The sequence below is a fragment of the Chanos chanos genome, chromosome 13 (assembly GCF_902362185.1).
Source record: "Chanos chanos chromosome 13, fChaCha1.1, whole genome shotgun sequence".
NCBI classification, from domain to species: Eukaryota; Metazoa; Chordata; class Actinopteri; order Gonorynchiformes; family Chanidae; genus Chanos; species Chanos chanos.
Genome location: NC_044507.1, coordinates 7127811 through 7154826, shown reverse-complemented (window position 1 = coordinate 7154826; position 27016 = coordinate 7127811). Strand labels below are relative to the sequence as shown.

The window sequence follows — 27016 nt, the reverse complement described above, 5'->3', positions numbered from 1 at the left end:
GTGTAAGAGCATCAAAGCTTTTAAAAGGGTACATAGAGAATACTCCTGCACTCAAATTGTTCAGCAACACGCTATTAAAAAAATGGTTTTAACTTCTGAGAAAAAAGGTCCAGACTGGTGCTCTTGACTCAGCACAAGATATAAAACCTTTTGTTCTCATTCACTACTTGAGACACAAGGAGCATAGAGTCATGTGTTGTCAACACAGGTCATGTGTAGGCTTTGAACAGTTGAGGCCTCAGGCTAACATGTGGAGTGTAAAGCACCATTTTCTCAGCATCGACAATAAAAACTTTTTAAAATTGCTAACCCCATAAGAATTCCTCGAATTCCAATACAACATGTAGACATGTAGTGCTGCTAGTGACTTTCATGACCTTATAGGTCGCTGGGCGTGATTTACAAAAGAAAAATCGTATACCGTTGAAGAAGAGAGAATGAGTGAGGTCATCCAGAAATGTTCACTTACCCGTTCTACAGTTTGTTTACAACTGGCATCTATCTATCTATCTATCTATCTATCTATCTATCTATCTATCTATCTATCTATCTATCTATCTATCTATCTATCTATCTATTTAGTCACTTATTTATGTATCAACTTCCGTATTCGTTCATTCATTCATTCATTCATTCATTCATTCATTCGTGTGAATATTTGGGATGTTCTCTGATGTTGTTGCAGGACTGAGTAATTCATCTATGGATCTCATCTCAGGCTCATAGTCAGTAATAGTCTTCATCACTTTCTATTTTGCTCTGAGTTAAGTGCCCATTTCTTTTCTAAAACTAATACCACTCTTCAGAAGTGAAGTGAAGTGAAGTGAACTGACTGTAGAAAACCCTATGATCTTCAGTGCCCCTGGCTGTCCTATTAGTACCTCTATGGTCTCCAGATCGTAGTGTGGGGTAGGACCGTATGATACCAAAATCACAGCCAGCAGATCATTCATGAACACAGCAGTGGACTTACATAATCATCAGTGGAATAATACGTCTTTTCCGATGTCGTCAGCTTTTGGGAATATGTTTGGCTGAGAATGTTCCAAACAGACTAAACAGTAAGGCTTATGATTAGAGACGTAGTTAGTGAGCGAAACAGAGAGCGAGATTGTGTGCAGTGGGCAGAGTCAGCAATCATTATATTTTGTCTGCGAGGTCCAGTCACAGTGTCCTTTTACATGTATAAGATTACAAATGTTCTTTCAGCAAAAGATAACACTGTATTATTACGCTCCCCTACAATCCTTATTTGACCCCCATGCTAATGCTGGGTGATTTTACACTGCATCCACAGTCACAGTACCTAAAGTATTTGTGTCACAAAATGTAAACGTCTGTAACTGCAGTGAAAACGACTGTTTGACCCTTGCATTACAACAATGTATATGTTGTACGAGCGTTTGCGACTATTTTTGTAATTATTTACTGAAAACTGGGTCAAGAGCTAGAAGATATAGTGTAACTGTGTGTGGTTTTTCTATAGAGATAAATCACCGTTTAATGTGACCTGACGCCCTGTCTCTCACGCAGAGGCCCATATTAGTGCAAAAGAGCGAATGGCATTTAAATCTCTTGATTTTTTTTTTTCTGTCTAATTCACTGTATCCTTCATTTTTCTTCCCTCCCATTCTCAAGCTCAACTGTCCATCCTCTTTTAACTGCTGAACACGAAAAAAAAAAAAGATAATGGAACTAATGTGGGGATTTGGGACAGGAGAGGGGGGCACCTTCTTAAGCTCATATTGAAGATGCTTAACAATGAGTGGATTAATAACTTTGAGAATTTTAAAGCTTCTCTTTTCTTCCAGGACAAACGTCGAGTGTCACAGGGTGCATTTAGTCATGGGATCTTGAGAATACAGAATGGTAGAAGTCCTCAGGGGACTCATACGTGAATGGAATAGTGGCTAAAGTACATTTCAAATACTAAAGACATAAATATCAATAAACACATGCAAGTCGGGCTGACAGTAAGCAACTTTTTTTGTAGTTTGTTTTAATTAGCTGAGTGGATTTGCCATTGGTTCACAAAAGACCTCTGGCCAGTATGAGTCCATGAAGAGCGCTATGTCAGCTGAGAGGATGTGGATTTCCTGTGTCTCTAAATAAGGGCTGTGTAAATTTAAATGTTCGTCTGATGCAGCTGGTTAAAAAGGAGCGTCTCTGTCGTTTCCTCATTGCATCAGCCTCATTAGTCAACTAAAAACCAGAGTAAGGAAAATAAACACCAAACTACCCTCGAACCAAAGGCAGCTCATATTCCAAACGCTGCTCTTTGTCTTATGTCTATAATAGCTATTGTAGATAGAGTGAGTCATGATTTTAAAAAAAGCAAAAGAATGAAGGGGCCCAGTTATTGTACTCTGTAACAGGTGTTTTACACTCCCTGGTTGCCTGTCATAAAATCTGTCCATTTCTTAGGCTGGCACTTTCAAAATTTTGTGATCCTTAAACTCCAAAATATGAATTAATTTAGCTTAATCCTAATTAATCATAAAGTCAAATATTTCTTTCATAAGCATTCCGCCGCACGGCTTACACAGTTTATAACACTGTCATAAGGATATTGTGTATGTCATGTTCTAAAACTGTAACAGGCTTCAGAGCCCTGTTGGATCTGTAATTTTTCAGTGCATGGAAGCAATTTTGTGATAACAGGAACATGATGTTATGCTATCATATCTTCAAATCCAGCAATTTAAGCCTGGATATAATTGTTTCAAATTTAATTCCATCACATTGATTTATAACCCTTGCTCTGTGCTGTTTGCGCATGTTGGTGGTCCGTGGCTGGGTTGATCCAGAAAAAAATTTAACACGGGGAGAAAGAAATGTGACAGTTGTTAATCTTAAGAATGCAGTACATAGGTGATTATGCTTCAAGTTTTCCAGTGCAGATGCCGTATTCAGGATTAGCATGGTTAAATATTTTACTCAGCACGTGAGTTTGATGCTTAAATTCCCATTACCTTAAAATCCTTTTATCCCCTATGGCTGAACTTAACTTAATCCTATTATCCTCAATCATCAGATCATTCTCAGTGAATATTTGTGCATGAACTGAAAGAACAGTGTTATTCTGTTTTGATAGATGACATGAAGATTAAATTGTAAGTAGCCTACTTTATAAGGACAATGTGAGGATTTGCATTCACTTTGAAGAGCATTCACACAGCTAATATAAATCTAAAAGTTTTTACACACACGTATGTATGTATGTATGCATGTATGTATGTATATATGTACGTATGTATGCATGTATGTATGTGTGTGTGTATATCACCCCATATTGCCTTGCAAAGCAGTCGTCCTGCTAATTGCTTTTCAAAGATGTGGAGACTCAGAGCTTAAGTTCTGTTCAGCATAAGTTCAAAGTTCAATATGCTTTTCATTTACTACCAGTTGTCTGTAAATATCCAACCATCTAAGCAAACTGAGCAAAAAAAACCTTTGGCCAAGATCTTAGCCTCTGTACAGGAATAATCAGAACCTCCAAGGTAACACTGCAAAGCAAAGTAGCACCTATCAGGTCCCTATCGGGACATAAACGGAATCAGTTTGAAGAGCAACTGCCAGATAATGGCTACAGACGAGTAACAGAAAAACCCTTGACAGTACAAACACAGGGATGTTATCCAAACTTGAGCTCCGTTTGGAGCCGAGCCGCCTTTGACGACCGTAATCTGCTGGATAAATCTGCAGCCTCGGCCTGTCTGGTCCCTGTCTGGGTTCCATGCCCTCAGACAAAAAGCTCCGGACACCTTGCCCACCGACAAAGGGGTGAATGCCACTCTTCCCTAATCGGAGTGGACACGGCTTGCTGATGGGGCCTTTTTGAGCAATTGAACTTGGTGAATGCATCTTAGAGACCTGATGAAACATGGACAGTTGATTTGACTTCAACAACAAGGCATCCAACAAAAGCTTTTCTCTGTTCCCCTGCAGAAAATTCAGTGAAGCTGTGCAGCCACACAGAATGACCTTCTGCTAAAACCTATGTATTGTCTTTAATGTTGAGGCTCCATCCATTGACGTCATTCTTCTGAGAAGTCTAGAAAAATGGCTTTCGAGGTATTGTACCGCACACAGTATAAAACATTCTGGAAGGACAAAGAGTAGGTTTCATGTTAGAGTCTAATCGATGGATGTTTTAATTTAGGATAAACAATATCAAAATACCCACGTAACATTTTACAGATGAAAGTATTTTCATGCAAACTTTGAACGTAAGACTGTTCAGATTTGCTTTTAAATCCGTGATGATTATGTAGTTCACAAGCTGTATCAATATGTCAAATTATTTATTGCTGCCTTTTTGTCCAGTTTTCGGAGAGAATTTCTAACAGATTGATATTAAACCACAGTTGGCGTTGTCTCCTATTTTTTCTCAATTAGTTTGTCCCTCTTTGCTCCCCGTAACATGTACTTTTGTTTCTATAGTAACCAAAGTTCTTGAGGGACGCACGTACAGCTACCTAACGCTCACATAGCTAAATAAAGGCAGGCTAATTGCTACAGGAACGCAGATGAAAAAAGTAACTAGACTTTAATACTATTCTATCGTTTTCTTCTATAAAGAAATAAAATATCATGCAGATGCTCTTACCAGGTTACTGACCTCGGTTAACCTTACTCAGGAGCAGCAATCGACTTCAGTATCGTATGGTTAAAAGGCTCTCCATAATGAACGTCAGAATGGATGCCAGTGAAATCGACCAGGCCATTAATGAAGAACTCAGAAAACTGAGCATCGATCCCTCTGAAATCGAGTATGACATGCCTGAAGAAGAAGAAATAAAATTGTCTGATGACCACGAAGATGAGGATAGTGATGTTAGTACGCGTTCCTACACCTGGCAGATTTTGCAGTGATGACTAGTAACTGGTGTTAAGAGAGAATGGTCAGCAGGTCCTAAATCAGGTCATATAATCAAATGCGTGTGTGTGTGTGTGTGTGCGTGTATGTGTGTCTGTGTAGCTTAGTAAGAAAGAACCCAGTTTGACCCAGAGAGAAAGAGAGAGAGAGATCTGACATGTATAAAAAGTAATGAAGAAATGAATAAGTTAGCATTCTTTACTTATTAAGCAACATTAATGAACATTACATACCCAGCATCCATATGTACATTTTTTAAAAAATCAGTGTTTTAATATTTGCTTTAATAAAATCTCTACAATCAAAGAGACTGTTAAAAATGAACTCTCCAAACTATATGCATTGTATTACAGAATAGTATCCATGTGATTTACTGCACTTTATTTAATATTGTATTGGATTAATATTGGCTTTTGTCAATGGAATTTTTTTTTATGTTTGATCAAATATGCTACAGCCTCCAGACAATATTACGGACTCAGTTCTCGCATATTTTGAAGCTTCCAAAACCAGAATGGATATTTTTGAGAAACGGATCCTTGGAGATCTTGAGAGAACTGGTGAGACTTAATTTGTACATTAAAAAAAAAAAAATAGTAATAACTGGTTATCATCAGTTCATATATTATGTTGTTATCCAACATGAAGGGTTTTTTTTCTTTGGTTCGTCTGTCTTTCTTCTTCAATTTTCAGACCTCTCAAGGACTGATTTGTCAAGTTCTTTGTCAAGTCTTTCTGGGGAGTTAGCCTGTGATGCTGATGAGGACCATATAAAATTTAAAGACAGAGTGAGTCTGGCCTTGTGTGTTTATAAATTCTTAAGTAATTAAAAACATACCTATCATGTCACATAGTCCTTGAGGCTTTGATACCGTACCTTTGGAAGTGTAATGTCTTACTATGGTCTGTCATGTACAATTCTTCTTTACAATTTTCTCAGATTATGTCTGAGATTGAGAGGCAAGTAGCACTGCCCATTTCTAATGAGGTGGGATTAAATGATACAGGAGATGAGGAGGACTGCTCAGGTAAAGCGCAGCATGAGGAGGATGTAGGTAAGTGCTTGTCACTCATCACAGATTACACACAAAAGTTGAACCAGGAAAAAAAAGTCACGTGTTTCAGATTAAATCCATCCTTAATAGTTCATTATTTTAGAGATTAAGTGTGATCCAAATGCTGCCTTTTACATTATTTTTTACATTGCTGTGGCTTTGTACTAGCCGTATGTAAAAAAAAGTGTGGCCTGTTTGTTTTCTCACAGCAGAAACGTTCTGACTGCAGCTCCAAAGAAAAAAAATGAATAAAATGTAATTTCATTTAAGACCACCAGGTGGTAGTCATGCCAAAATTCTAAGCACTGAGCACTGATCCATCCCAGGTGCATTTACATGAATATGTGAACATGCACGGTGAAACTGTTATTTTCTCACCTTACACTGTAAGGTGTGACTGCATTTTAAATTAATACTTATGACTATGCTTTAAATTTACCTGCAAAATATCATGGATGTCACAGGAGAAGCTCTTTAAATACAGTAGACAGTGGGTGAACACACGTATCAGGTTACATACAGAAATAAAACAGATGAAAATGGTTTGGCATAGCATAGCAGAGACTGAACAAACAGTGAACCAAAACACACATATTCATGTTTTACGATTATTAAATCTAATGTGTCTTTATATCAAAATTTATAATATTTTTGAGGGGTTTACTATTGATCTAATTCTAATACCATGCTTGTCATTTGTCATTTGTTTATGACTTTGCCATATTTTATAAATCAAAAAATATACTTGTGTTGAGTCATCAAATGGATTCTGTGGAACTGCAGTCAACATTGACATTTTTCTCAGCTCCATTATGAAAATGTATAAAACTCTCTGGACTGACTTTTTTTTTTTCAGTTATACAGTACAGATTTTCCAGGTCAGGGGGTAGTTACTCTGCTATGGGCCGTTCACTACTCTAAGTGAATGTAAAACGTTTTTTTCTGACAAGCTGTAATTCCCGTATAAAATTCTCAGAGCAAACATTCTGGCTTCCTGTTAGCCTCAGAGGTCCTGGAACGCGATGCGTTTTTGGAATCAGAGAGGCAATTTAGCATTGAGCTGAGAGAGCTGGAGCAAAGACTACAGCAAGAGGAGGAGGAAAGACTGTCAGAGGAGAGGGAAGAGAGAGAGTCGTGTCTAAACCTAGCCAGGGAAGAGGAGGAGAGGAGAAAACTCAGGTACCGGGAATTTGAGGAGGAGCTGCAGAGAATAGAAACGGCATGTCAAGTAAGTATATGGAATCTTGAAGGAAACAACAAAAAAAAAATGTTCTCCTGTTTTCCTCCAGCAACCCAGAATGACTAAACACCAAATGGTCTAGATTTTTGTCCACTTTATTCAGTGTTCTGTTTATTCCTTTTGAGACAAGCAGTTTTTTTTTTCCTGGAAAGTAACTTTAACGTCTTGTCAAAGAAAACTGTCAAATATCAGATGATACTGTATGATGATCTTTTTATACAAATAACAGATGTTCTTATAGCCATAATCTGTCTTGGAAGTCACATTGCGTAAAAGCATGTGCTAAATTAATACATCTAAATATGACTGTAAGTATAATATTATGTAACGTTATGGTCTATCCATAGTGTCACATTGCTGGAACTGAAGACAGAGATGGTCAGAAAGAAGAAACTCTTCAGCTTGAGCTGATTCAACAGCAGGTAAGTTGGATATGTTGAAAACAGGCCGTTGCATAGACCATAGTTTCCCAGTCAGGGGGCTCAGCGACCCCTGGGAGTTTTCCGCAATACTGCAGGATGTTTGTGAGATTGTGGTGGGAACGTCAATGTCAAATTAAATTCGTTAAAATCTGAAAGTGGTACCTGAGGAAAATAATTTGGGTTGACGAGGATTTGCTGACAAACAAGTTTGGGAATTCCTGGCCTATATTCCGCTAATGAATTGTTGTACTCTGTACCGACACATGATAGTTAAAGTTGTAGTTAAAGTTAGGTAGTTAGGTAGTTAAATGTCTCCACTGATGACATTTTTATGATCACTTTTAAATCTTCACATTCTTAGATAAACTTAGTAATGTGATGTATGGTTCCTCAAGGAAGTGATTAGAAGGTTGGAGAAGCAGCTAGAGGAGGAGAGACGAGTCTTTGAGGAGACACAGGAGCAGGAGAGGAGGAGAACGCAGGAGCTACGCCGTCTGGCAGCCACTAAGCTCCAGGCTGCTTTCAGAGGAATGCTGGCCCGCCAATGGAGCAAGGCAGAGCTTAACAGGAGGAGAGAAGAAGAGAGGAGGCGCAGAGAGGAGTTAAGAGAGAGAGAGGAGAGGAGAGAGAGAGAGGAAGTGATGAGGAGACGGTGGGAAGAGGAGAGAAGGAGAAAAGAGGAAGAAGAACGGCGTGAGAAGGAGGAGACGACGAGGAGAAGGGTTGAGTACGAGAAGGCGAAACTGCAAGAACGTGACCGTCTAGAGAGAGAGCGCCAACTGGCTGAGCAAAGAAGAGAAGAAGAGAAAGAGAGAAAAAGGAAAGAAGAGGAAAGAAAAAGACAAAAAGAGGAGGTGGCAAGGAAAAGAAAAGAGGAGGAGGAAGAAGAAGAAAGGAAAGCCAAAGAAGCTGAGGAAGAGATGGAGAGAAAAAAGAAGGAGGAAGATGAAAAGAAACAAGGGGATGAGGAGGAGAGGAGAAGAAAGGAGCAGGAGCACAGAAGGGAAGAAAAGGTGGAAAAAAGGGCAGGGGAGGAGAGAGAAACAGAGGGACAGCAAATGGAAGAAAAGAATAGAAAGGAGGATGAAGAGAGAAAAAGAGAGGGGGATGAGGAGGATAAGAGAAGGGAAGACTACAGCGTAAGAGCTGAAGAGCAGGAAGATGGAGAAAGAAAGGAAGAGAAAGAACAGAAAATGAACATAGAGAAAGAGTTGAGCACAAAGGGAACAGAAGATCTGAGAAGAAAAGAAAAAGCAACAGAGAGAGAGGAGGAGGAGGAGGAGGAGGAGGAGGACAGGAAAACGAAAGGAAACGCTCAGATGAAAGAGTGTGATATGAACAGAGAGAGTGAAAGAGAGCATGTGAAAGACGTCTTAGGGAGGAAAAATAAAGGTGCGATGAGAAAGGAAACGGAGAGAGAAGAGAAAGACAGACGTAAAACACACGCAGGGTTTCAATCTCATATCCGTCTCAACCGGGCCGACCTCAACCAGAGAGACGCCTCGCTCGGATCTGGGTTACCTAAAACCACAGAGACAAACCTGCCCGATGAAACCAGCCCGACCTGTCCCTCCAGCGCCGCCGCTCCGATCTGTGAGCCGCTGACCAGGGGCCTAGGTGAAGCAGAGACCCAGACGGACGCTGGCAGGCGGGGGGTACAGACGGTTATGGATGTCGGAGGCTCAGAGTCAGACCAAGCAGGTAAAACAGGAGAGAGTGCTGGAAGGATCCAGAGTTGGGTCTCCACGTGTCTGCCTGACAGCACGGAGCATAAGCGTCTGGCCTGGATGATGAACTGCACTCCCTGGTTCAAACTGGCCATGCAGAACAAGAGGAAAACGCCTGCCAAGGAGCAGCCCAGGAAGAGGGCAGGCAGGAGAGCCACTCAGCCCAGCTTGCCCCCACTCAGTGTGGATACTGTGCTAGCATGTGGGCCCTGGAGCTCCCTCAAACAGGTACTATCAGAGACAAGGGCAAAATACCATGAAACAGTACATATGATGACAGTCGTACTGAGGTATACTTTGGACTGCAGGTTAGAGCGTAGGCTTCTGCGTTTTCCAAAGTGCAAGTGAATGTTTATGTTTGTTAAAATAATACATTTATTTAGGCAGCAAAAAAAATGTTTAATTAATTTAATAGAGCTTGCTGCAAAATGTTTTTTGCACTATTAGACTTGGATACTGTGTCATTTGATAATACATTTGTATGTTTCCGCTTACTTAAATACTTTATGGTAATTTACAGTGTTGCATATCTATCCACTGACTGTTCTGTCAATGGCAGGTCACCACGGTTACGCTGGAGGACTTGCCTGGCTGTAGTCTGTCGACTCTGGCTGAGTGTGAGAGATTACAGTCTCTGACCGTCAGGCGCTGTGCTCTCCAAGCCTTAGAAGGGCTTAACCGCTGTGCTGAGCTTAAGTACATAGATGTTCAGGTACCGCTTCATCAAATGAAAAAATAAAAATTGTTTATAAAACAAATGTAGACTAAGACCTACAGCCACAGCTCAGTGTGTGCTTTGAACGATGTATGACAACACGTGCACACTGTTAAAAATTGTTTTAAACTCACAGCCAATTTGAACAGTAAACAGCTATTGTGTTAATTTTTTGGTATTCTGTTATGGAATGGTGTGAAGTACTAGAAAATAAAAACTACAATAGCATGCTGGTATATTTCCCAGTGAAGAATTTAGTTACAATAAGTTACTGGGGAATGCACTGTGTTTTTGGAATATGATCTTCTAAAGCGTTTTGGGTTAGAGCGAGTACAAAAGAAAAAGAAAAAAAAAATAATGTCGGTTGAATGGAATGAATCTCAAGTTTAAAAGTCAATGATATGATATGGTTCAGTGCACAGTCTGAGAAATAGCATAACATAGAACATAAAAAATTGCAAAGCATAATTTTCTAAAATAGTAAGTTAAAGCTAAGTCTTTAAAATTCTCAGAGGTGGCAAAAGTAAAAGCAGAAGTACTCTTGCTAAAAAAAGTACTCTAAGTAGAGTTAAACTGAAGACTATTTTTGTAAAGTGTAAGTGAGTGACTATATAAAAGTATTTCTACTTTTACTTTTGCCACCTCTGAAAATACAGTAGCTGTACAATACAGCACTTAAAAACTGATACAGTTAAACAGAAGTTCACTGGCATCAGGGTTACCAGCCACACACTCTACATGTTAAATCTCTCATACTGTAAAACAGTTACTGAATATTTCTGTACAGGCAAATGAAGAGTAATTTACTGGTGATGGTGTTGACAGACATTTATTGTATTTTTTCAACACTTGCTGTGTATGACCAGATTTACTGTAGCTGTAGTAGAAGCCTTAGTAAAAATGGCATTTATTTTCATTTACACTGCTAGCATGGATCCTGCTCTGAAACTGTGTCATTTCCTTTTCCTAGTGTCTGTGTTACCAGTAACTTACTGGAAAAGTTGTGGTAATTGGCTGGAAATGCTGCTATCAGAAAATAACTGTAAGCTCGTTTACAGTAATATTCTCTAACTCTAAGGGAACAGAAAATTGACAGGAAAACCTGCTGCCGGTTAATCACTGTGCATTTTTGCAGATTTGTTTTCACGGTGCATGTATCTTTTTTTTTTTTTGTCCCTTCACATTAAGGAAAACTCGATTACATTTGTGGATTGTACAAATATGGCCAGCCTTCAGGTTCTGTTGCTGAGTAAGAACCAGCTATGCAGTATCCATGGTTTGGATGGAGCCATTAATCTGAATGACCTTCAACTCTCCTTCAACCTCATTTCCCATGTGGGTAAGTGTCTGTGGTCTTTGTGTTCATAAGTGATTTCCAGCACGTTTTTGATTTTATGATTTTTTTTTTTTTTAGAAAACACAGAGAAGACACAAGCTGGTTTTGAATTGGCCTTTTGTATCCAGCTCCCAATAGACTTCTAAGCTCGCAGTACAAAGACTTATAGTATTTTTCCACAAGGGGGCAGCATTGTCTCATTCCTTTGCCACCTCCACACAAATTTAACTGAGATTTGATTACTGGAAATGAAACAGTTTCTGGTTTGAAGCTATGAATAAATATCTCATATAAAAGTAGGAGATCCTTGCAAATGACATTTACTCTCAGCTTTAGATATGAGGTCTTTCCTTTACTGCATCATAAAATTCGATTAGGTCTTTGGTCGGTATTTGGTTTCCTCTGGCCCGGTTCTCGCGCGGTCTTCAGGGACGTTCATAGCCTAAATCCTGACTCATATGGCCGGCGTGCTTATTCCTCTCAGGAGGGCTGGGATCTCTGAGGAGGCTACAGAGGTTAGTGATTGATCACAACCAGCTGATCAGCACAAAAGGCCTGAGAGAGGTGTTTACTCTCCTCCATCTGGACTGCTCCTATAACCACTTGACCAGCGTGGAGGGTCTGGAGAGCTGTGGCCTGCTGAATACACTGGACCTGAGGGGAAACAGTCTGACTGAGGTAATGCAGAAAGAAACTGCCTCGCATAGTCAACCCAGACATGAGAGAGCTCCTACATAGTACAAACAACTGTGAATTACTTGAAAAAAAAAAAAAAGATAGTAAAATAATACTTAATGCAGAAAAGTCTTGTTAATGTAAGTCATATAGAAACTTCCATGTTGACTATAATCAAATAGAATGAACGTTTCGAAGGGAGCCCTTGTAGGAAGCGGCTTTGCTGAGGTAACTATATAAAAGTGAGACAGAACAAAACTATAGAGAAGTCAATTTGCTTTAGTCTGTGCACCGTACATGTAGTTTTGCTTCAGTCTGTACATTTTATATATGAGGGGAAGTTGTAAAAGAATACGCTGGTTTCCACAAGTCGACGTTCATTTGTTTCAAATATTCAGATCAGTTTAGATTTGTGTTGTGCTGTATTACAGAAACCAAGATAAGTGCTGCACTTGGACTGTGGCCTAAATTCACTTCCTCTGGAATGCAACTGCACGAAATACAATTAACGACTCATTCTAACACTATGCATTAAAAATAATGCTTTATATAAAAAAAAAATATATATCACACACACACACACACACATAATAATGACAGTATCACTTCTCATGCTGGGTTAATCCGTGTTTGTTTTGGAAGAACATACACATTATCCGAACATCTTTGGCATGGCAGATAGAGACAGTATTCGTTATCATTAACCCCCCCCCCCCCCCCCCCCCCCCCCCCCCAGGCTGAGACCGGCCGTGATGACAGACACCCTTAATATTCTTCTCGCGTTAAAATCCGTTCGTCCCCTTGGCCTGTCTGCGTTTCCCCTGCCGTCACTTTAATTTAATAACCCAGTCAAACCGCGTGTGCCGACGCCCGGGCGGCGAAGCCTGACTTCTTTAAGGGTGAGGTCTGTATTTGGAGGAGCTCAGGGGACGTGAGTGATAGTTAGCAGTGACAGGCTGACATTTCCATCAGAGTTTTTTTTTTTTTCTTCATGGCTCCGTTTTGCGTGCTCTCTGTCCCGGCGAAGCCGCCCGTCCTGAGGAACCACGTCCTGCTGCGTCGTCTGCGTCTGGACGACAACGGCGTCTCCTCCCTCGCCGGCCTGAGCGCCTGCTGGCTGCCGCTGCTCCGCCGGCTCGGCGCGGCCCAGAACAGGTCAGCCTCAGAGTCAGACTCACAGACACCCCTCGACCTGCCTGGAAAATACACCTAAGCCTCCACAGTCAGGAACTGATTTGAATGTGTTGAAATCGAAATATGAATGTGAAATGTGAATACATAATTTGCAGTACAGAGATTGAGAGAGAGGTAGTTTTGACATTGTGGACTGGCTCGTCAGATACTGATAATATGCTGTCCCACACTGAACAGAGCCTCTGAATTTTAAATGGACCTCAGTCGTTGTAATGTAAATAGGCTGATGTTTATGTCCATGACGCTCTTTGTTGGCTTTGCAAGGCCGTGTGTACAGACGTTTTTAAAACGTTTTTTTGTTGTTTTCTGTTTCTTCTTAGATTACACTCCTAGCACAAAGCATTTTCATTGTTATAGTAAAGACAAAGTCATTTATGGTGAGTAGGATATTAATAATGATAAGAGTTTAACTGTGTCCCTTAGTATTACTCAACTCCCCTCCCTGTGTGACTTGGTTTCACTGAAAACACTGGATGTCAGTCGCAACTGCCTCTCAGGTAAGTTTTTTCTTTTTTTTCTCAGGGTATGGAGCAGTTACACGGTTCTTCTGACAGAGAAATGATCCTTCACTGTTTAATCTGTGTTTCCTCGACACAGATGTACCACAGCTCAGTACTAGAAAGTAAACGTTGTTAAAAGTGTGGCGTTTTTAAATGAGATTTTTTCCCATTTATGTTCTTCATTTATTGTTGGTTGGAACTGACAGAATATTTTGCGCTGTTCTCAAACACGCTACATATTTTGTTCAACTCTGAAATTCTTAAATTCTGAAGGTGTTCTTGCTTTACTCATACATGCATAGAGAACATTTGGTACATGTATTCCCATGCTTCTGCCTAAGATTTGTAGGCATGGTGGAATGAAATAGCATAATCTATTGTTTTGTATGGAGAGGAGGGAAAGTGCAGAAGCAGCGTTTACTCTGTCTCTCTCTCACACAGAGCTGAAGAATGTTTGTGCGAGTCTACAGGGATGCGCTCTCCTCCAAGAGCTTAACCTGGCCGACAACCCCCTGCAGCGAGACGCCGACTGGAGGTATAGCAGGAGCCTCGTTTTTTTTACGTAACCATCTCAGAAACGGATTAATCTCAGATTGTCGACCAAAAAGACGCAACGACAACCTGCGTTACTCCCGGTGCGTGCGACGTGCGGTCAGAGAGATGGTAGGATTATGACAGTCAGGTCAGAATTCTATCCCTCATCAACAAATGAGAGGAAATTCCACTTGAATTAACGGAAAGGTTTGTGTTGGAACCGGCCGGCACTTCGACGTGTGCGCGCATTCCACTGAGAGCCACCGCGCTGATTCCGTACTGGACACAGAATGTGAAGCTAATGTGAACAGGGACGCTGGCTAGATCTGGATAAGGCACGGAAGGTAGAACAAACATTCCATGTGAACACGGGGCTTCCTGTCCCGTATAGCCGAGCTAGTCCGCTGTATCTCTGCCTCCTATTGGGTTACTCACTGACATCTGTGAGCACGTGGACTTAAGTGGACATAATTCTGAAAATATTGACCCAGTGGAGTAATATTTTTGGAGTGAATTTGTTTCTGTTCTGCAATGACGGTCGTTTGCAGGCGTTTTTAAAGGGACTCTGAATGGACTGATGTAATGCAAGTGAATTTTGTTAGTAGTGATGTTTCCAGAAGAGGAGAGGGAAAGAGAGAGAGAGAGAGAGAGAGGAAAATGAGTGACTGAATTAAGAGAGAATAGAAAGATAGTCATTGGACCTCGGGTTCAGTTAGGTTACTCAAACATTAACACTGAGTCTACGACATTGAAATGACAGATATCTGGCACTGAACGGTTCTGGACAGATGTGTTTTCTGCCGGGATGCGTAATCCCTTAATTTTTTCCGTTGTGTTGGTTAAATAGCCTGAAGCTCTTCATACTGTTGGTTAAACTGACCTCTCTATATTCAGCTGCAGTTTTCAGAACTGCATTCCGTTGTCTTATTTTCTTTAATGTAGGAGTGCGTTGTGTACCCTTTTTTTTTAAATTTTTTTTTTTTGAATACAGTTGAAATATCTATTTATGTCTTTACATCCTCTGTATTTGTGAGGCACAGGTGGGGAGTTCATTCCGACACATCTTAGTATTCCGCTGAACTTTGTCTAACCCTAAATGCCAACAATGGAATTAGACCTCAGTGTTTCCCTCTCTCTCCCCTGGCTCTTTGATCCTTGGCCAGTGATAACACAGGCTAAATTAAAGCACCAAAGGATATTTCAAAGAATTACACTGTGTGTGAACAGCTCTAGTCAGAGAGAAGCGAGGGACTTAGGCTTGATTAATCTGACTGCTCTGACAGAATGTGTTTCCAGGGAAGTTTTCACTAAGTGATATATGGACACATGGCTTTTGCAGTAATACTGCAGTGGATGCTGCCCAAGAAGAACATCCTTTGATCACATGATCGTAGTCAAACGTAATGTATCGGATGTCACTTAAATTAAGGCCGGGCCTAATCTGGACGTTCTGTCTGTGTTACAGTATAGATATTGACAACAGGGGTGAACATGAGCTTTCGCACACACACATAGCAACATTGGGGTCTACACGCACCGAACATATACAGCAGGGTGCGTGCACACACACACGCACACGCACACACATACACGCACATACATGCAAACATGAACAGACAGACAGGCAGAAACACACACACAAACACACACAAATACTATCAGCTGGCCAACACTGTTTGAACTGTCTGAAGTTATATCACTTGAACAACAGACAAAAACATCTTTAGTCTGAATACAAAAAAAAAAAAACAACAACAACAAAAAAAAAACCCTTTTCTTCCAGGACCATTCTCATCACTTTTTGCCAGCAGAAAACGAGACAAAGGCCAAATCGTTTTACTCTGCACAGAGACGCTCTGTTGACTCTCTCGGGCCTGCGATGTCAAACTTGTGAAATGTTTTATTCCCATTTGCTAACTGATTTCTTCTGGCCAATATAAATATTCTCATTGGAAACCTTTGGAGAAAGACCAAGAAAGAAACCCAAGTTTACTGGCAGGATCGTGTGATTGTGGTTGATGTTAACATTATAAATTTTGCTACATTGTTTTGGAATTCGTGAGCAAAAAAGAAATGTCTTAAGTTTGAAAAAAAAAATGACGTTCAATTTTAGAAGTTTGTTTAGTTGTGTTTGTGTACCGGGCAAATTCAGAATATTTCACGTCATCCTCTGGCAAAGGAGACTGCACGATTGCATGAATCTGAAGTTATGTTTTTTTTCTTGTTTTTCAGGACAAAATTATTAGATGTTAAAGTGTTACTGGTTCCACGGTATTTTCTCGATTTCAGATCACAACAATTTCAATTACTAGTTATGTTATATCACGATAAATCGTAAGGATACCACTGGAAGGGAACACTGTACATTATAAATAAGCAAACAAAATTGCTGATGAACCTCATCGCCACGGCAGTGTTTGCAGAGTCTAAGGTCTCTTCTAGTCTAGACAGTATATATCAAAATAATGACAATTTCGTAAGACTATCTAAAACCACCTATTTCATGCAGTTAAATTTAATGAACAAGGCTGACATTTCTTACAAAACTCTGAGGAGCTTTATTTATTTCAAACTTTGTTTGTGCAGTGATATGCTCATGTCTCCTCAGACTGGTACCTCAAAGCAGTCCCCCTACAGATCATGACTGATTAAAGCCTACAGCATGTGCAGTACAGTCAGCCTCTGTCTTTGTAATGAATCAATAGCTGATCATGTCGTTTAATTTGATCATTTCAAAAAATTAACACATGGGGACAACATGAGTATAATAAATCTCGACCTAAAACTGTGTTTAAAAATAAGGACTTCTTGTGTATCTTCAGGTCCTGTCTTCTGCAGGCAATGCCATGCTTAATCAAAGTGAATGGTGATTGGACTGGGACTTCTTTGGCGCCCCCTGTAGGTCCAGCACTGCAGTGCAGTTTCCAGGCCCTCTGCCAGGCTCATCAAGAACAGCTTGACACACTACAGCACAAACACAGCATGGAGCTCAGGTAGGACTCTGCTGTCTATGCCAAAGTGAATGAAAGATAGGTTTTTTGATTAAACAGATGACTGAGGGCAACACTGTGTTGAAAGGCAGTATAGTATAGGCAAAGGGAGCCCTAGTCCTGCTTCTTAACGAGGTAAAAATCATAAACACTTTTGAACTGTTGAAAGAACATTGATATTGAATATTGATAAATGTACAGAAATGTATGATTTAGATTTAGCTATTTTGCTATTTAAAATGTGTTTGTAATGAATTTAATTCTGTGACTCAGTACATATGATCTGATCGTTATACACATCCAGATGGTTTAATGTGTTACATTTGGTACATAAAAAAACCCCAAAAAAATGGTTACACAATATCTTACCAATAAAAAAAAAAAAAAAAGATTTATGTTTCAAGATCTAATCAAATAAAAATAAAATAAAGGGATAGGCAAGGCTCTACAGGTTTAATAATAACTCATAAACAAAATTGCAGAAATCATTAGAGTTGTTTACACTGGCATCTCGTTTAAGTCTCCCATTTTGTTCTGTTGGAAAACAAATCAATCAGAGAGCCAGACAGGCCACTCTCATGCAGTGTAAACAGCAAGCAACGATTTGACGTGAACACAACATTTTATGATTAGTTGATAAAAATGTTGCCGTGACGTCAGTGCACGTCAGCGTTAATTAGTCATCAATCAGTTGTCATCAGTCATACTCTGTGTCTCTGTGTCTCGCTGAACTTTGAAACGATCAGTAACTTTCGCTCATCATCAATACAATAGCGTTCTGTCAGACTGCTGGAGACCACCTACTCATGAAGGCAACGATAGCTATCTTTTTGGCACTTGTCTTAGTGACCTGTGAAATGATATTTCGTGAAGGATGAAAAGCGGGAGGGTGTGCTCCTCTCGGTTCAGACGGAGGTCTCTTATTGCTCGGAGGACTTGACCGATGCCCCCCCCCCTCACCCCTCCCTTTGACAAAGGCCCTTTTGGAACCCCCTATGCGGAGAGCACCGCAGCTATTTAACATCTGACCTGACCCAGTGTCGATTCTGGGCTTCAGCTGGGTGAACTGTCTGCTGTCTGCATGTGTACCACAGGCCTTCACTGATCATTATGCAAATGACCTTTCATCGCGCCGTCCAATCAGAGTGTCTGAATGAGGAGTTCGTGATAGGGTAATCTGGCCTTTCTGAGAGGATGAATTTTCATAACCTCCCCTTTTCTTAGCTTTTACTCGCCAACGTATCTACATTGCTGCTGTTTAGGTAGCTCACATTTCCCAAGAGTGGAAATTCTAACCATCTGCATACCAAGTTTCAACTCTGATTTTTAGCCTTAGCTTTCGTAGATTAATTACGCTTGTCAGTAACTAGAGGGTTTGTACAAGATCTAGTGCTGTGTAGTATTTGTTTGTGTTGGCTTGCCTCTGAACACTTGTAACAACAGTGTACCTTTGAAATGTTCATATTCTGAGTGTCAAGCCAACCTGACATCGATTTGTTTGATGAAGAAATCTAATTAGCCTTTTAATTATTTACACTGTCACTTACAGTAGGTAGAACAGTAATTACTTCTTTTAATTCTCTGTGGATATGTATGAGAGTGACTAAAATGAAAACAGTTAAAGTTAAAATATGGTGTAATCCCCTCCTATGTCAGCGCATGTTTGCTATCATGAAACTATGAATTTCACTTGGCTTCACTCTTAGCCTATCAGTGAAATCATCTGTAACTTTATTGAAAATGTTTTACATGCAGCCCGTTTTTGTAACTCACCTCGACAACCAAAGAATAATGAAACCAAAAAGACGCTATGACACTTAAGGATGGGGTTACTTCAAAATAGCCCATAACGATGATGACATATAGCATAACAGACAACATCCCATTGGTCCACACTCTGTTTCCATTTAAATCATTATCATGGTGTTTTGGACAAAGACCAGTTTGGAACCCAATTTGGAACATTATGGAATTCTCCATGGAGAATCTATACTTCTACAGTGAAATTTAATGCTCAACTTTCCTTAATATATGTCTATAAAACTGCCCAGTCATTTCACTTATTTTGAATTGTTCTGTCGCTGTTTTGAGCTGACAGCTATTGCAGGACTATGTGTGTGTGTGTGCGTGTGTGAATCTCCCCAATCCTGATCAATCTGATACTGGCTAACAATATAATTGTTAGCCAGTAGTTAGGCTTGTGGTAGGGCTGGAGTGTTCACAGAGGGTGACAGTAGCGATGACCTCGCAGGTCAGAGAAACAGTGGAAGCGGAACCCGCCGTGGCTAATAGACTAATTAGCATGCTATTGAGGTGTCTTTGTGTAGACTTAATACCCCTTTATGAAAGGGCTCATTATCTGACATATAGCTCCTCCATTTTGACTATTCAGTATGACTGGGATTACTTCCTCACTGTTCAGACACCGAGTAAATGTTCAGGCTTAAAAAATACTTTGGTTTTCCCAGCTCATAGCATTAATATGTGTGTAATATATGTGTTCAGTGGTTCATGTGTGTTCTGTTGAATGTGTGTGTGTGTGTGTGTGTGTGTGTGTGTGTGTGTGTGTGTGTGTGTGTGTGTGTGTGCGCGCGTGTGTGTGTGTGTGTGTTTCACAGCTCTGCCCCGTCTTCTCTGGATGCCCAGCTCCTCTCTGGTGTCCACAGTGCTGAGCTTATTCAGTTAGCCGAAGAACAGAGATACGCTCATGAATACGGGGACACGGGTGTGACTGAAACACACACGCTGCAGGCTCCCAGCCAAAGTCACCCTAACCGGCCCTCGCATACACATCCAACACAGGAAGAGAGCGTTCAGAACCAGGCTCTAAACACAGTACCACAGGAGACTGGCAGTCCTCAGATGACTGACCTAACAGACACAACTCCTGAAGCCGACCCGGTGCTGCCTGCTACTGACTTTCTAACTGACCCCAAAGAAAACAGTCTCAATCTGTCCCAAAGCACTAATGCAACCAAAGCAGCAACAGCTGTGAACAGCTCCGACAGAAGATGTGTCTTACCCAGATTGGACCTTAAAACGTATGTTCTGTTAGTCTTTTTTGTTGTTTTTGTTGTTGTTGTTGTTGTTGTTGTTGTTTTTTTATGGAAACTGACAGTTGCTGAACTGTTGAATTTTGCACACAGTTATTTTTCATCAGAATTTTTTTTTTGTTTCAGTGTCTAAGAGGTTACTCTCTGTTCGGTTGATTTGAAGAATTATGGATCAGTAAAAGAAATTACATCTGTACATTATTCAGATAATGTTTTTTTCACTGATTTTTAAAAGATCTAACATTTGTTAACATGAATCCCTCCACCTTCACACATATGATTCGGGATTGTCAGTACATGTACTGACTGTGTGTTTTTTTTATCCAGTATGGCAGCAATGGTGATCCAGCAGCACTGGCGAAGGCACAGACGCAGAAAAGAGAGGAAGCCTCTGGACCTAACTGCAAAGACTAATGGGAAATGTAGTCCTTTGAGAGAAGAGAAACCCAGGAGGGTGATTCTAGACCCTCCCAACAGAGACTATTTGGCCACTGTCATTCAGGTTTGGCTTCTTTATTTGTATTTATATTTCAAAGGTGTCACAGCTCTGAGTTTTACTGATCAAAAAGTGTTCTGAAACTTGGGATCATGCTTAAACATCATACAGTCATTCAAGTTTGGGTCACATATGAGGTTTAGCATCCTCGGTATTGCTCAGGTACAGCGATGTACTCAAGGCAGTTGACTATTATCTCGTAATATTTATCCATTTGCTTCTTTTTTTATGTTCAGCCTGTTTTACATAGCCTTTAACAGTTGTTACAGACACAGTTATAGTTACTTGACACTGAACTTGCATAAAAAAAAAAAAGAAAAAAAAAAGGTTTTTCTCTCTCTTTTTTTTTTGTCAGTGGTTTATGGGTCCCCGAGGAAGACAGAGAGAGAGAAACGAAAACGATTAATCAGATCCCAAACTTTTCGCAGAAGTGGGAGCGTTGAGATTCCGATCCGCTTCAGTTTTGAAGTCTTACTTTTTTTTCGTCCCGCGGGGGAATTTCGAGATTTAGGACCGTCCCGGTGTTCCATTTGTCTTGTAGCGCCTGAGTCACGGAAAGTTCAAACAGCAGACCGCGGGGCAATTAAACAGGGGTTAACATGTTTTATCTTCCTAATGGGATAACACACAATATTTATGTTGGAGAATGATTCATGATTCTGTGCGTTACCCCTCTAGGCTGTCTGGAGGGGCTACGCATTACGGAAGAAACTAGCCCAAGCCCTGGCCGCGGCGCGGTTGACGGAGGGGGACGAGGACTTTGAAGAGGTGGACATGGACGGATTCGTTTTTGATGAGGTAGGAACGGAGGCAGGGCTCTCTGTCACGTTTTGGAGGCTGGAGACGGATGGCTGGGATCGGTGCGCTGACAGCCATTTAACTTGTAGTCCTCTGGGAAGGCACAGACCTGTCACCAGTGATTATGTGTAGACGTAGAGCAATCAATGAGCAGGAAAGAAGATAGTGAGTTGCTAACCCTGCCTCGCGCGGTAATCGCTCCCCTCTCTCTCTCTCTCGCGTACTCTCATGTCACTGATCATTATCCAGTCAATTTACTCTCAACTGAATGATGGAAAATCCACTTCAGCTTAATTCACATAATACCTCAATTAGGCCTTGGACGATAACTGGTTTCAAGGTATACGGTTTGTATCTCACCAGCGCGGTTTTAAATCAAAGCAATTTTAAACAGCCTAAAATTTCCTTTGATACTCTGTCATAATCTGTTTTACTTGATCCGGCTGTCTCTCCGCGCAATCCCGATCAAGCGCTATATTTAGCCCAGGAAATGACTCGATCATTTATTTCATGGAAGATTTTCTTTGCAAACTTCAGTGATGTTCTAGCGATGTTCTCTCTGCTCTTAAATTCAAACTTTTTTTTTAAAGAAGTGGATACTTTTGAAGTTTCTCATCGGTTTTCAATTAGAAAATGCAAATATTTCCATTGTTACCATTAATAAAAAAAAAAAAAGGCTTGCTTCTCCTTGAAGTGAGTATGTCCTCAGCTGCTGGCATGGTCTGAAGGAGGCGTGAGAGAAAGCTTTCATCCCTGGATAAAAAAGAAACTTTTTTTTTCTTTTGTAGTTCAGTGCTTTTAGTTTAATACGAACCACTTTCTTTGAAGGCACATAGCACTCAACAAGATGCATTTCATCAACGAATGAATACAAAAAACAAACAAACAAACAAAACATTTTAAATGTCATGAATTTTCATCTCAGATGTCTGAAGGTTCTACTCTGCTTTGTGATTTTTTAAACAGGAGGCTTTGGAGAAAGACTGGATAACCTTGCATTCCGATGACGCACCGTCCGGAACGCTGCCATTTTCCCAACTGCGCCCGTTGCCAAAGGTAACAGCGTGGACGCCCTCCCTCTGTCTGTGGGTCCGCGCGGTCCCGGTACTCTTTCAGTGATTAATCTCTAAATTTATTACCTCCAAAAACACAATTACTTTTTTTAGGAGGCTTCAAGCTCCTCTTTTCGCTAGCAGATGTCATTTTTCAAAGCAGTGCTTTTCTTCGCGAGCTCTCCAGAGCATTCCGTCTCTGGGCCTCAACGTCGCAGTAGCTAGCTACACTTTGAGACGGTGCAGCTGCTGGAAAAGGAGGTTTTGAAAATTCTGAAGTGTACATCGTTCAAATGATGTTTTTCCTTTTCATTAATAAGATGCAGAAAAGGATCCGTGAGATAAGTTGGAGCAATAAGTTTCATTGACCCCCGCCAGAGACAGAGAATGACATGTGTGTCATTGGCAGCTTCCGTCGTGACAGTGAACAGAGTGACTCACAACATTTATAGGCCTACATCCAGCGGTAGTTTCTGACTGCGCTAACATTCAACAACACTTCCTGAGGAAAAAAAAATATCTCTTTTTTGGCCATGACGCGTGTCTCTGTGTGAGGGCGACAGCACCACCCTTGTGTTCATAAGAGTCTGTATAGCAGAGGTTGTGATTTGACTAAAGCCTAACTGTTGTTCTGGTTGTTATTGTTGAACTTTGCAGGTGACACTCCCTCTGCCTGTCCGGCTTAACAGCCCACCAAAATCACCGTGGCAACCAAAGCAAGCTTGGGCAGGAGGTGAAAGAACACCACCGATGGAGGAAGACCTTTCACTTTACAGGAGCAATAGGTAATTAGAACAAAGCCAAATCACAACAAAAACAAATTAATAAGAAACAAAAAAACCCCAACATAATATAGTACTAAAAGAAAATGAATTAATTGGTTTTACTAATGGTCGGTCTGAAATACTAAAGGTAACATCTTAATTTCTGGTCTTATATTTGTTTTCTTGGTTTGTGTTTCATCTAACTTATTTTAGGATAAAATCCCCAGCTTCGGAGAGATCTGAGAAAATCCTGAAAGAGTGGTAAGGCTTTCCTCGGTGCTGGCATTTGGGGTTTGTAAAAGCCATAATTTGTACGTGTTGTGTGTTGTCTTACTTGCGTGTGAGCTGTTTTGCTGTTTGAGGAGAGATTGACATGAGATTGAGCCAATTTCTGTGATCTCATCCATGTCTCAGGGGTCTCTCCAATAGCTCCACCGCTCTCCTCATTCTCAAAAGAGCTCAGAAAATGAAATCATGCAAGCGGCAACAGAGAAAGTTTCAGGGTAAGCATATTGCTAATTTGTGTCTTTCTGTGTATGTGTGTGTGTGTGTGTGCGTGTATGTGTGTGTGTGTGTGTGTGTGTGTGTGTGAGAAACTTTCTACTGCGTCTTTTCATCGATTTAAGTGCAAAAACCAAGGACACGCACACAACTTTCCCGACTATCTTTATTTCTGCCGCACCCATGGACCCCATAATTTATTTAGAAACACGCATTAGAGTCATTAAATCTCTTTGTGCGAGATGTCGGAGACTCTTGACAGTTTACAACTGCTGGATTATGGATTAGGACAGAGCTGTAATGGTGAGTAAAAAAAAAAAAAAAGAGAGAGAGAGAGAGAGAGAGAAGTGCTTCCTGAAATAGCGTCCGTCTCTGAGGCTTTGTTCTTATTTTTCCCTTTACCTCTCCACTCTGCCTGTGCCATGACTGCTCTGTGCCTTTCTGCTCTCTGAAGTGTAATCCAAACTAACACTGAACAGCACTCCCCCCCCCGCTCTCTCTTTCCCTCCGTGTCCTGTCACGCTCCATTCGTCTCAACTCAACGTCGCTCACAGGAAATAGCTATTCCGTACCACTCCGGGTTCCACAGGCCCGTTCTTAAGAGCGCCTAGAACCGGTTTTCATTACCGGGAGCCACGGTGGCAGCAGCAGCGGCAGCGGCGGCGGCGGCAGCAGAAGCTTACCTCACTGGCTCTGCTTTGAGAGGACGGCCAGAGACGGTGGCCCCCTCTCCAGGTTCCTGGTGGGGCTGCCCCTGGCCAGCTTTGATCAGAGTCAGAGGAGCATGCCTCTGATGCCACAAATCCAATCACGTCACCCCCACTGACACGCAGGCCGGGCGCACAGGGGATCTGCAGAGCTCCTTCGCCTAATGCAAAGTGAAACTGTGGTTTCTGCCCCTGAACTGTTTTGGGCCACAGTGTCACAGAGCTTTGGGGCGGGGGGGGGGGGGGGGGGGGGGGGGGTTTGCATGTCAGGGAGCTTGTCGTCTGTTACCTGTCTGTGTTTCAGACCCACTGACTCCTTTTCCGGAGTCATGGCAACCAGGCTGTGCCTGCAGAGGTCCAGAGGAAAACCCTCTGAGTACAAGCATAGCTTGAAAGGTAGACGTCTTGATTCACCCCACTTTAGATCAAATGTTTAAAATCTGCCTGAATCCCGAAGACAGCTAACCACAGAGTAAAGCTCTTCAAGACACAGACGGTGCAAAGCCGTGGCAGGGAAAGGGGAGAGTGTTTGCGGCATGTTGGATCTATATTGCGTGTAATACACTGAAAGGCCCGATCGAAATTGAACGCACATGACGGGTTGTAAATAGTCGTCTATTAAGTTGTTTGGGACAACTGAGAATAAACAAGATGATTGTATTTCAAGAGGACTTTGTAGAGGACCTGAAGTGTAAAATCAAGTTAAGTGCAGGGGAGGTAGTTCTCTGAGAGGCTCCAGACTTGGAGAGAGAAGCTTCTCTCTCGAACTGCTCCAAGAGTCCCACTCAGGAGGGTGGGGGTAGTGGAGAGATTTTTAGGTGGAGGGGCGGGGGGGGTAGCAGTGTTGGAAGGGTTTGGATAGATAGATGCTGAGAGGAACAGATACAGGGATATGGTACTCTGCTCTCTCTTTCTCTCTTTCCCTTTCTCTTTCACTCTCTCGCTCTCACTCTCTCTTCCATCTGGTGAGTAACGATAAATACCAGTCCGAATAAAGGGGAAAGACTTTCTCCTTTCATGCAGAGATCTTTTTCTTTCTCTCTCTCTCTCTCTCTCTCTCTCTCTCTCGCCCTCTCTGTGTTGTGACTCCTCCGCCGATTCTTTGGCGTATGTAAACTGATACCCATTTTCAAGTGGCTTACTTCATGTCCAGCACATCCACAAAGAGAGAGCTCCGGATAAAATAAACACGAGCGAGTCGGATATCTCGGAAAGAATCTGTCACGGCTTCGGGGGGCTAATCACCTCCAGAAGGGGGCTTGGACGGCGCGGCTGAAACGTAAGCCCCTGTCGGGGAGTGCAGGGGAGAGCCGGGCCGCTCGTGGCCTGGGGCTCTGAGTGTCCCAGGGGGGGCTGGCGCTGGTGCCTTCCACAGGTCAGCGCCAGGGGACAGCAGCAGGCGGCCAGACCCCGACCCTGCTCCCTCTAACACAGGGCTGACTGATCCGTTTAGCAAATACCACTTATAGCCACGTTCCTCTGCCTACTGAACATTTCAGCCCATTAGAAGAGCCAGATAGTTGGGGTTTTTTTTTTTTAACCCAGTCTGGTGTCACTGGTTTCACTAGCGTCCTGTGTGAAATATTCGGAGATGGTCTCGTTTGTGAGTTTGTGTTAGGACTGTTTACACATAAATCCAAGCCCCAGTATCCCGAACCTTTTTGTCATCTGTCATCTGTCATCCACTTCCACAGGTCATATAAGCTATGCATTAGCTATGTGACTGCGTGATTAACATGTAAAACTAATTACAGAATGGTTTATTGTGAATTCGTATATGTTTTTACTAATACTGACAAACTGAGTTCATTTGGACATTAGGTTTTACATATTGACTGTCCTCAGAATTCCGTTTGTAAAATGAATGTAAGAGAAGAGGGACTTTTAAGCCTGTTTTTGTTTAAATGAATCTAAAAAAAAAAATGATTCGCGTCCTGTTCGTTGTCGTCGAGATGCATAGTCTGGACCTGCTACGTTAGCATTTTATTGCACGATTATCAGTCTAATGTAAGATGTTTTCTGCATTTTCTCCCAACTATGCGCTGTGATATTGTCAACACTGAGGTTTTGACAAGAAATCTGTAGAAAAGCTCAGAATCACAGCCAGTGTTAATACAAATGAAAATATGAAGGAAAATCATTACACTGTAATTTAAATGACTTAGAAAAGAATAATTGAGATTTATTTAAAACTTGATATAAAAATGTTCCAGACGACGGTGAAGACCTTTTAGGAGTAGATGACAGTGAAGACCTTTCCCCCTCGGCTCTGTCCCTCTGGTTTGGGTTTTAGTGGGGCTAATTGTTGAGTCTTTGGTATTAACCGTCTGTTGTGTGTAGAGTCTTCACATTAAATCTGCAGTCCAGTCCACTTGAGG

At 41.4% G+C, this 27016-nt stretch overlaps 1 protein-coding gene across 1 annotated transcript in view; it reads left to right on the top strand.

The window, feature by feature from the left end:
* Positions 1-4698: 4698 nt before the first annotated feature.
* The window catches only part of lrriq1 (leucine-rich repeats and IQ motif containing 1), a 31950-nt gene continuing 9632 nt past the window's right edge, over positions 4699-27016 (top strand). The window contains 21 exon segments of the mRNA XM_030790580.1: positions 4699-4836; positions 5820-5934; positions 6936-7157; positions 7544-7600; positions 7996-8444; positions 9090-9551; positions 9883-10035; positions 11227-11377; positions 11859-12052; positions 13077-13204; positions 13667-13740; positions 14185-14278; positions 17100-17270; positions 19886-20308; positions 20648-20822; positions 21495-21614; positions 22581-22670; positions 23356-23399; positions 23644-23691; positions 23845-23933; positions 24534-24704. Of these exon segments, the coding sequence (XP_030646440.1) occupies positions 4699-4836; positions 5820-5934; positions 6936-7157; positions 7544-7600; positions 7996-8444; positions 9090-9551; positions 9883-10035; positions 11227-11377; positions 11859-12052; positions 13077-13204; positions 13667-13740; positions 14185-14278; positions 17100-17270; positions 19886-20308; positions 20648-20822; positions 21495-21614; positions 22581-22670; positions 23356-23399; positions 23644-23691; positions 23845-23933; positions 24534-24704 (3568 nt within the window).